At 34.5% G+C, this 12110-nt stretch overlaps 1 protein-coding gene across 2 annotated transcripts in view; it reads left to right on the top strand.

Annotated features, from left to right (window-relative positions):
- EPHA6 (EPH receptor A6) overlaps positions 1-12110 on the top strand; it is an 884276-nt gene that overhangs the window by 779144 nt on the left and 93022 nt on the right. For both annotated transcript variants that reach the window (XM_047099574.1, XM_047099573.1), the window contains one exon: positions 2357-2566. In XM_047099574.1, the coding sequence (XP_046955530.1) occupies positions 2357-2566 (210 nt within the window). The remainder of the gene's footprint in view (positions 1-2356; positions 2567-12110) is intronic.

Raw genomic sequence — 12110 nt, 5'->3', positions numbered from 1 at the left:
AAGTAGTCTTTTTTTTTTTAAAGAAATGACTTGGTTCTTTGTGTCACTCTCAGAAAAGATAGGAAATTAAATTTCAACCTGGTATTAAATAAATTATTTCTTTTTATGATGTAAAGGTGTATGTTGCCCATTGATTTTTCAGGAAAGTGAGAGGAGAATTTCTGATATTCAATTAAATATTTATATTAAATATTAATTTATATTAAAATTATAAGAAATACATGCAATTGTAGTACTGTAAGGTTTTATGAAATAATAACTATTAAATTAAGTCAGGGGCTGTGCTATATGTTTTATATGTGATTCTCACTGCACCTCTGAGTTAGATTATTCTATTCTCATTGTAGAGATAAGAAAACTGATGCATTCCTTAGTTTTCAGATGGTCCATTCACATTTCCTACCATGCAGAAATTCTACATTGATGAGAACTGTACCAGGCAACTTCATTTCTAATAGGTAAAAGAGCCACCTCTTTAAATGTAGTGTAATCCTTTCTAGGCTGAAAGAATTTATGCTTTGAATTCTATTCAGTGGCTTTGAGAGTCCTAATAGAGGAGAGGTAGGTAGTGTACATTATAGAAGAGGCAGATTTCATCTAATAGTGCACTGTCTAGGAAGATGGATTGGAAACATAAAGAGCTAATAACACCAAAGATTTTCTTTGCTAGGTTATCTTTTATACATTAATTATACAGAAGGACCTGCTCAAATGGATACTCTTGCTACATAGACTGTTTCTTTTGAGAGTTCTTTTCCTTACTCTGCACTTGAGTTGGGAGATATTATCAGAGAGCTATCAGGAAGATGAGTTGATATAAAGACAAAGTTTATTTCATTTGTAGTATAAGCTTATTCATTTAAGTGATGAATGAATCCTCATTGTATAGGATACTGTGTCACTGTGATATGGTCAGATCATCCCTGTATTTAAATCCACACTATAGTTCAAAATCAGGTATCCATTAAAACTTGTTTAACTTTGCAAATTTTAAGATAACTCTTATTTATGCATCTGTCTCTTACTAGATATTCATTTTAATAACATTCATAAATAAATGTCACCTAATATATAAAACCAACTGGGAATTTTTCATGTTTCTCTATAACTCCTTTTAAGGCAACTATCTCCAAATAACTTTGTAGGGCAATATGTGTTACTTTCCAAACTTAAAATATTTTTATTTTATTTTTCTCTAATTTCTAGAGTATTGTTTGTATCTGACCTTATTGAGGCACACATCTTACATGGATGACAATTAGATTCTTTTCCTTTTTATTTTTTGAAAAAAAATTTTTTTTCAACGTTTATTTATTTTTGGGACAGAGAGAGACAGAGCATGAACAGGGGAGGGGCAGAGAGAGAGGGAGACACAGAATAGGAAACAGGCTCCAGGCTCTGAGCAGTCAGTCCAGAGCCCGACGCGGGGCTCGAACCCACGGACCGCGAGATCGTGACCTGGCTGAAGTCGGACGCTTAACCGACTGCGCCACCCAGGCGCCCCTCTTTTCCTTTTTAAAAAAGCATGTTTCAGAAGTAGATCCCTCAGTGCCCCTTACATTCCTGAAATCATTGTTGCACTATATGCTAACTAATTTGGATGTAAATTTTTTTAAAAAAGCATGTTATTTTTAAATCAAATGAGAAGAAATAGCACAATCAAGGGATTGTCTGCTACATACCAGTGCTGTGCCTGGCTTGTTATTCATATGATTTTATTTAATCTTCCCACCTGGGCACTAAAATAGTCCTGATTTCAGTCAGTTGCCAGCAACTTCCTTTCTATTTGCTCTATATAATGAAAGAATTGGAAAATCTCGTTATTTTCTGTTTGCATGTATTTTTTTTCTCTCTTTCCCATAGCTTCCCTAAACTTGTTTCTTGTTTAGGCAAACAAGTTTTCTTTTCTCTAGTAATCATTTCTTACTCATATTTCGAGTTTATCACACAGCTTTTATCCAAACCAAGGGGTTTTGCAGTCCTTCTGCCCACCCGAACTCACAACTATGGGAAGCAAATTCTATTCTCTGGGAGTCATTGCTGCTACCTAATTTGACTTCAGTCTCTCTTCTTAAAGTTTTTGAAATCTTTCTTTCTAGAAGTTAACTTGGTTGGTTCTCTTTTATCCTTTGTTCTCCTTTGTCACTTCCAGCTAGACTTTTTCCTTTCTTTTAAATGTCAAACAAATTCTTACATTTCATGATCAGCAAATTTGATTCTTATATTATTGGATCCAGTAAAATAAATTCAAGGGTTTTACTTAATGATACACACACATGTATACACACATGCATGCAGGCACGCACACATGCTACATTAAAATAAATCAATGTAAACAATTGTAATTCTCTTTCAGAAACATGATGGCCATTTCACAGTCATCCAGTTGGTCGGTATGCTCCGAGGCATTGCATCAGGAATGAAGTATCTTTCTGATATGGGCTATGTTCATCGTGATCTAGCAGCTAGGAATATATTGGTCAACAGCAACTTAGTATGCAAAGTTTCCGATTTTGGTCTCTCCCGGGTACTGGAAGATGATCCAGAGGCTGCTTATACAACAACTGTAAGTTTGCATGTCCTTTTCCAATATATAGGTTGTTCACTTTTATTGTTTTTAATGTTATAAGAATAATCCTTTTTGGCTTTCCTGATTTTCTACTCACACCTCTCATTTTCACAATTTAACATCATTATTTAATTGAGAAATAATTGCTTTATCTGAGTGCCTGGTTTAAAAGCAAAAACAAAAACAAAAACACCTTCTTATATTTAACTGCTTTCTTTCTTTCATTGTACTGGACTTTAATATCATGCTTGAGTTCCATGTCATGACTGCCTTTACAACAGATCTTCCTTTTCCCAAGGCATTTTTGATGTTTAATAATTATTTCCTAAATGGAGTTCTATACAGGACAATGGTGAATCAATTAAGTCAGTGATAGTGAAGAAACAATGGTTATGAAATTACTTTTTTTTGCCCTCACAACAAATGTTATGGATTGATCTGATCATACTTAAAGATGAACAAGATAGGTTTCTCTAGAGATACATAAGTACCCTCTAAACTTTTTTCTGACTGATGCTTGGGAATTGTGCGAGCAAGAAGAATAGGCTAAAACTTTAGAACCAAACTATCATTGTGGATTATATGATCTCAACTTAATTCATTAATAGTTTAAGCATTTCTGAATGCCCCAAAACCAGTTAATTCCACCAACCTTTTTGATTATTGTTTCAATGATTTCAGGCTCAAAGTCTTTCTTCAGCTATCTTAAACCTAATAATTTGTAAAACTATACTATATGTTGTTCTTTTTTAAACAAAACCTTCACCATTGACTTGGCAGTCACCTTCAATGAAAAGTAAGTCAGTAAAATTATTCAAGTTGTTTTTATCCTCTCCTCTTTTCTCTAACCTTACACATTATTTTAAAAGAGGCAAATCCATTATTTAGCTCCCTTCTATCTCATTTTCTATGAGTTTTTTTGAAACATCACTGTATTCAATTACTCCAGAAGGGATGCAAGTTTAATATTATGAATGAATCATATTATGCCCTTACCATATTTACAGTGTAAAATGCTCTATATCACTTTATTGATGATATTTTCATTATTTTCTAAGCAAAATGAATTAATCTCTTAGATATAAGGTAGCAATACCTATTTATCTTTTAATTTGACCAAAAGCCTTCATAAAAATAAAAATCTATCATGTCTCAAAATAAATTGTTCATTTCAAAAAAGAAGTATTTTCTTTTTTTTTTCAAAAAAATTTTAATGTTTATTTTATGATTGAGGGAGACAGAGTGTGACTGGGGGAGGGGCAGAGAGAGAGGGAGACACTGAAGCCAAAGCAGGCTCCAGGCTCTGAGCTGTCAGGGTAGAACCACGAACTGTGAGGTCATTACCTAAACTGAAGTCGGATACTTAACTGACTGAGCCAACCAGGTGCCCTAAAAGCAGTATTTTCCAACTCTGTTTTCTAATTGGAAGATGTCATACATTTTTCTTTTTTTTCAAGGCTTTTCTCTTCTTTTTATTGATGAATAGCTTGAAGCAACTTTTCAAGTTACAGAACAGTGTAGATAAGATTTTTCTATTATGCATATTATTTTCAACCTTGGAGAATGGTGTTTAAAATTATTATATAAATACTATGCAATATATGAGGCACCTGGGGGGGTCAGTCAGGTAAGCGTCCAACTTCGGCTCAAGTCACGATCTCTTGGTCCATGAGTTTGAGCCCCACGTCAGGCTGTATAGTGACAGCTTGGAGCCTGGAGCTTGCTTTGGATTCTGTGTCTCCCTCTCTTTCTGCCCCTCCCCCCTCATGCTCTGTGTCTCTCTCTCAAAAATAATAAACATTAAAAACATTTTTAAAAATATTATGCAATATAATATTTATAAAAATTCCAACAAATGTGATCTACTAAAAGAACAAAATGATACAGGAAATAAAGAATAAAATAGGAAATAACTACTAGACTCTTTGTATGCCTATATGATATACTTGAAATCCTTATTAAATAATATTTTAACTACTTTTTAAAATGGGAAGCTCATAATTAAATTTAAGGTACTAATAAAATTGGCAGGGTCCCCCAAATTTTGAAGCATATATAGGTTTTATTGTGTCAGATTTGAAATCCAGATTCCAAGCATGTTCTTCTGTCTTACATGATTTTAGAGACTGGAACAATGCTATTATAATTTAATCTGACTACAGAATTAAACATCAAGTTAGGTAACCAGAATATTAATTCTCCAAAAGTGCCTCTTAGAAGCTATAGATTACGTCTCAATTAAGAAATAAGTTTCTGAATTTAAGAGGTATCAGTTGAATGATAAACAATGTGATTCAGTACTTTTTATTGTTTTTAATGCCAGTTTAATTAATGTACAGTGTTATATTAGTTTCATGTATACAATACAGTGACTCAACAATTCTGTACATTACTCGGGGCTCATCACATAAGTGTACCCTTAATCGCCTTCACCTATTTCACCCATTCCCCCAGCCACCTCCCCTTTGACAACCACCAGTTTGTTCTCTATAGTTAAGACTCTGGTGTTTTTTTTCCTCTCTTTTCCTTTGTTTGTTTGCTTTGTTTCTTAAATTCCACATATGAGTGAAATCATATGGCATTTGTCTTTCTCTGACTGATTTATTTCACTTAGCATTATACCTTCTAGATTCATCATGTTGTTGCAAATGGCAAGATTTCCTTCTTTTTATGGCTGAGTAATATTCCATTGTCTGTATATACCACACCTTCTTTATCCATTCATCTACCATTGGACATTTGGGTTGCTTCTTGGCTATTTTAATTAATGCTGCAGTAAACACAGGGGTTCATATATCTTTTCAAATTAGTGTTTTAATATTCTTTGGGTAAATACCCATTAGTGAAATTACTGGATCATATGGTATTTCTGTTTTTAATTTTTTGAGGAAACTCCATACTGTTTCCCACAGTGGCTGCACCACTTGCACTCCCACCAACAGTACACAACGGTTCCTTTGTCTCCACATCCTCGCCAACACCTATTGTTGTGTATTTGTTTCTTATGTATTTGATTTTAGTCGCTTTGATAGTTGTGAGGTGATCTTATTATGGTTTTGATTTGCATTTCCCTGATGATGAATGATGTAGAGTATCTTTTAACGTGTCTGTTGGCCATCTGTATATCTTCTTTGGAGAAATGTCTGTTCATGTCTTCTACTCATTTTTAATTGGATTATTTGGGGGTATTTTTAGATGTTGAGTCCTTTAAGTTTTTTATATATTTTGGAAACTAACCCCTTATCAGACATATCATTTGAAAATATTTTCTCCCACTCAGTAGGTTGTATTTTTGTTTTGTTGATTATTTCCTTTACTGTGCAGTAGCTTTTTATTTTGATATAGTCCCAATAGTTTAATTTGCCTTTGTTTCCTTTGCCTTGGGAGACATATCTAGAAAAATGTTGCTGTGGCCAATGCCAAAGAATTATATCTGTGCTCTCTTCTAGGATTTTTATGGTTTCAGATCTCACATTTAAGTCTTTAAGCCATTTTAAGTTTATTTTGTGTATGGTGTAAGAAAGTGGTCCAGTTTCACTCTTTTGCATATAGCTGTTCAAGTTTTCCAACATCATTGTTGAAGGGATTGTGATTAAGGCCTTTTTTTTTTTTTTATCTCAGAAATACCTAACTCTTCAAAGGCTCCTGGGGTACAAAATATCATACTGATTACCTCACTTTATAATGAATATGACCATTTTAAAGTAAAACACCAGCATTCTTGCCTTCAAAGAGTTTACCCTTTTACAGGGTAGACTCATGCTTTCTTGTTATTCAGAGCATTAATTGTTGACATATAGGTCTAAAAAGAAATATGGAAGTACCAAAAAGCAGAATTCTGGAGAAGACTTTACAAAAAATTAAAATTTGAACCAAATGTTAAAAAATTTCACTAGGCAGATTGTTGGGGAATTGAGATAGAGGAAACAAAAAGAGGAAAAAGATATGGAAATTTGTGGAAGTGAATGGATGTGTTGATGGAAATGTGGACAGTTTAGAATGGAGAGGAGCAGTGGACAACCCAGGTTTCTTAGGAATAATTGTGAAGGTAGGTGGGTGGCACTTCAAAAATTTGAAGGTTTTCTATTAAAGTTAAGAGACACTGATTTATTTAAATAGGGGAATAACAAAATACATGTATGTCTTATGAGATTATTGACAACAGTGTGAAGGAGGAAAGGATTGAAGGACAGGAAGACTGGTTATAGGAAACAAGTTAAGGCATTATTGCTGTAGACCAGAAAGGCCATATGGCTTTAATTAGGGCAGTTAGCAATTGGAATAAAGAGCAGAGTAGAGAATTGAAAATTATTATGATGATGATACAATTTACAAGACTCAGTAACTAATTACATATGAATTATAAGGAGGAAGAAGGATTTAAAAATGACACCAATAATTCTAGATTGAACAACTAGTTGAATGGTGACAACATTAATCAAGACAGAGAATCTCTATTAGAGACGGCCGTTAACAGCATTAGATTACAAAGCAAAATTATAGCAAAGGGTCACAGGCACTCTGTTTCAAAGTCGTCAGGGTAATGTGAGATTGAGCATTGGCATTCTGTTGCAATTGCATGTCACATTTTTAGGACTTTATATAAATTACTTAGTCCCCAAATTCTTTCTGTATTTCCTATTAAAAGGAATGAGATTCTTAGAAAACTCTACTGCCTAGTGAAGATATACCTAAATTCAAGCACATCCTGTATAATAAAATACAGAAGGATGGTTATTTATATGAAGTTATTCTTTGTTTTTATAAAAACATTTACATGAAAATAACTTTAAAGAGCATGCTCCATTGATACATTTTTTAAAATATGATTTTATTTTTTTAAGTGTTACCTGTATATAACTTTCATAGAATATATCTTTTACCTTAAATGATTTTGATTTTTTTTCTCTTATGTGTAACTATAATTGTTACTTCCTTATTATTTATAAATGTTTTTATAATCAGCATCAGAAGTGTTCGGAAAGGAAGGCTTGTGAAGTGTTTTAAAAACAGGGGCACCTGGGTGGTTCATTCGGTTAGGCTGTGCAACTTCAGCTCAGGTCATGATCTCGCAGTTTGTGAGTTTGAGCCCTGCATCCGTTGGGCTCTGTGGTGACAGCTCAGAGCCTGGAGCTTGTTTCAGATTCTGTGTCTCCCTCTCTCTCTGCCCTTCCCCATTCGTGCGTGAGCACGCACGCGCGCACTCTCTCTCTCTCTCTCTCTCTTTCTCTTTCTCTCTGAAAAAAAACATTAAAATAAATTAAAATTAAAAAAAAACAGGGAGACATCATAGATGAGTATTTTTTTTTGTAATCGTCAGGAAAACAATTCTTGGAATCTAAGTATGCTACATGGAAACTATCCCTTCCTAATCAAAATAGGAGCAGAATAAATAGACATTTTCTATTAAGATGACTTTACCAATTTAGAGAGCCACATACCACAGCAAAGAGCAGTAAGAACTGGTAAACAGACAGGCTGGAAAGATAGAGTGACCCGTGTGATTCCAATACTGACCATAGCACTGAACTTACTGATCAGCATGTAGCAGATGAGCAGAATGACCATTGGAGCCAGTGTGACCAGACCAGAAAGCGATGTGACAAGAGAGATTACTTTGCCAACAACTAGTAACAATTATTCTAGTGCCTTATTTAGAAGATATATACGTGTAAAAAAAAAAGCAGAAGAAGATATATACATGTAGTATATAAGACTATATTATCTACATTATAAAACACTAAGGTAAATAAAGGAATGAGAGTTATGACAAATACAAGTAGAAATTTTAGTATGTCTTCCTATAACTTAAGAATGTTTTGATGTTCTGCTTCAGATCTAAGACCTATTCATTCAGCATGTACTCCACGGAATTTATTATAGAGTTACCACATTCAAGGTCCTATTCCTTTGGAGAGCCAATAACCAAAAATCAAGGGATTCTTGAGAATGGATAAATGATAACACAGAGAGGGGACCAAGAGTAACCAAATATAGTAAAACATAATAAAACCAATAAGTGTGCAGACACCAAGAAGGGGTAATGCAGAACTAAAAGTGCCAGTAGTAGTAGGAGAATTTCCTGGTAAGCCCCGTGCTAAAATACATCAAGCCTTTGCAAAGGGACATTGAGAACTGATAATTTAATGAAAACCAAGAAATGTGCATGGGGGCTAAAGCTAGGACAAAAATGCCAAAAAATGGGATCTAGACAAGGACTGAGGCCTTTTGTTTACATGCTAACCTTACCAGGCACTTAGTAAGGAGAGATTGGCGAATGATTATGAACCCCACCTGACAATACATGTACAATTATTGATACATGGCTGACTTAATCATACAATATTTACTGAGTTTGAATTGTTCTCATTTGATTACATGGTTTTCTGTCTGTTTATAATTTAGATGCTAAGAAATCTCTCTTTTCTGAATCTTGACACACATTCACATGGACAATGTTTTATATTCAATTCCATGGGAGGGACTCTCTCTCTCATTGGAATATTGCTAAGCAACCAGTCTTAAACTTACCTTGAAAATGTTAGGACTCATTGTTCTCGTTTATGGAAATGATGTCCTATTTACCTGAAAAGAACATTCAAAGATATATTATGGCTCACACTTGCCTGTTTCAAGAGATAAATTTTATTTAAAATACAATGGCAGTCACTGTACAGATTTTTTCAACTATAATGATTACTTTTTTTATACTTTAAAGATCAAAACAAAATGGAAGAATTATTTTATCACTATATCTGCTAAAAATTCTAAAACTCTTTGATTCTAACTTTAAATTGTGTTCATTTTATGTTATCCATGGCAAACTTTGCTTTTTCCTTCAAGAGCAGCAATTCCATATGAATATTACTTTCTTAGTGGAAATATGGACACTCACAACTGACAGCACATAATCTGCATAATCACAATTCTGTTAACATCTTAATTCTATTTGCTTTCATAAGACCTCTTCCAAGCTCCACCTCTTAACTTCCCCTCTTCTACATAAGGTATAAGAGAAGTCAAATCTATCAATCTAAAAAGTCATGGTCTATACCCAACATGGAGCTAATTATAGCAAATAATGGAGCAGCAGGAGGGGGACTTATTTACATGTGTATGCCAAAGTTGAGGGGAAATCTACCCAAGCTCCCTCCTTTACCTAATTCAAGTGCTTATAAATTGGCTTGACTTTCTGAAGGGAATTTTTGAATGTTGAGATATGTCCACCTTTAAGAATAAATATTTTCAGTAAAGGTGAGATAAAAATTATTTTAGATCATTCACTATTCTGCCTTTAAGTACTTTAACATGAGTAATTAAGATTCACCTGGAGATTATGCTGAACCTGCTAATAAAACATACTCAGAATTTTCATTCATTTTCTGTATACTTTAAATAAAAGAGTTACAGTAAAAAGTTTTGCAGTAAAAAAATTTTTACATATTTTTATTTAAAATCTTATAATATCTGGGGCACCAGTCGGTTAAGCCTCCGACTTCAGCTCAGGTCATGATCTCACTGTTTGAGAGTTCAAGCCCCATGTCAGGCTCTGTGCTGACAGCTCAGAGCCTGGAGCCTGCTTCAGATTCTGTGTTTCCCACACTCTCTGCCCCTCTACTGCTCGCTCTCTCTCTCTCTCTCAAAAATAAATAAACATTAAAAAAATTTAAATCTTATATCTGATGCACTGAATAAAAGAACTCTCACTGAGAAATGTTTCTAATTTCTTGGATTTTGAAAAATGAAACTTTATGTTTAGGTATCCTACTAGTGTTTCAAGTCACTGATGGTAGAGGTGACATTGTACTAAGATATAGCATTTGGTAAGATGCATGTTACACTAAGTCTACCTTAAGTGAACCAGAAGAATGATTTTTTTTCAATTGCTCCTTCAGATTTAGCCAAGCTAAAAATGGAGGGGGTATGACTGTTTCAAGCAGAAAGGCAGACTCTTGGAGTGCCTGGGTGGCTCAGTCGGTTGGGCATCCGACTTCGGCTCAGGTCATGATCTCACAGTTCGTGGGTTTGAGCCCCAGGTTGGGCTCTGTGCTGACAGCCCAGAGCCTGGAGCCTGCTTTGGATTCTGTGTCCACCTCTCTCTCTGCTCCTCCCCCACTCATGCCCTGTCTCTCTCTCTGTCAAAAATAAATAAACATTAAAAAAAAAATAAAAAAAAAAACAAAGGCAGACTCTTATCTTAGGTGGATGACTATGAAGCCTAGTAGTCCCCAAAAGCTACATCTAATAACATAAATAGAATATGAGGACAGGCACCTGCACAAAATTCACTGAAAAATTAAAGTAAGGGAAATGACAGTTTCTTCTAGGCAAATGTAAATTCAGCAGCCTAGGTGAATGTAAATACTTTTTATAAAGGGAAAAAGTAAGAAAAATAGCAATGTTATCAGAATGCTGTATGTGAAGATTTAAATAACTTATTTTTCAATAAAATGGTGGTGAACAAATAAATCTTGGAAGAATGAAAAACAATGAAATCCCGGTGAGAGGAACCAAATTCGTCACTAAGAAAGGAATTATACAGTTTGGGGAAAACAAAAGAATGACTCCTCACACACTATGATAGCACTCAGTCAAAATCAGTCTGATATATAGACCATTATAATGAGCTGAAGAGAAAGAAATCAATGTGTCATATTAGGTTTCCTAATTTCAAAGGAAAAATGTGCCCTTGAACCAGCAAGTATCTCATGGACTAATTCGTGAGAAGAAAATCTAATAGTTTTTATTCATCTTTGTCAATATAAACTTTCTGTAAAGGGAATTCTAATGATCTAATGTGTGGAAGCTGTATTCTCCGAAATGAACGTCTCTGCACTCTGAGGCCAAATGCCAGAAAGCAAATCCACAACAGTGGGGACGAAAGGGCAACAAAGCTTTATACTAAACCAAAGAGAGCATGTGTTCAATGCAAAGCAAGAGTCCTCTTCAATAACTGTTCAAGAGGTGAACACTACACACACCAGCTTGGATCACAGACTGAGAGACCCAAACTCTTAATGGTAGTTGTCAGCACAGAACTTCTTTGAACTGTGCTACTTGAGTGAACTGATAACAGCAGATGTTGAGCATAATATGGAAATGGGAATCAAAAGCAGATGAACATAAGAGAAGGGAAGCAAAATAACATAAAAACAGGGATGGAAGACAAAACATAGGAGACTCTTAAATACAGAGAACAAACTGAGGGTTGCCGGAGGGGCTGTGGGTGGGGGATGGGCTAAATGGGTAAGGGGCATTAAGGAAGACAGTTGTTGGGATGAGCACTGGATTTTACACATAGGGGATGAATCACTGGAATCTATTCCTGAAATCACTATTGCACATATGCTAACTAACTTGAATGTAAATTAAAAATCAATCAATCAATAAAATACCAGAGAAAATTAGTATCTAAAGAGCCATTTCCTGAAAAAGCTTCATTTCTGAAGCATAGGAAACAACAGTTTGTGATCATTACAGAGTTCTTTGTAGAAAAACAAATGAAAAAGATTTGAAGATTACCATCATACACAGAAGAGAA

Source organism: Lynx rufus, unplaced genomic scaffold (assembly GCF_022079265.1).
Source record: "Lynx rufus isolate CCGP_SWC_20201006 ecotype Redwood Valley unplaced genomic scaffold, mLynRuf1.p SCAF_5, whole genome shotgun sequence".
NCBI classification, from domain to species: domain Eukaryota; kingdom Metazoa; phylum Chordata; class Mammalia; order Carnivora; family Felidae; genus Lynx; species Lynx rufus.
Note: the sequence above shows the minus strand (reverse complement) of the source record. Positions and strands in the feature narration are given on the sequence as shown.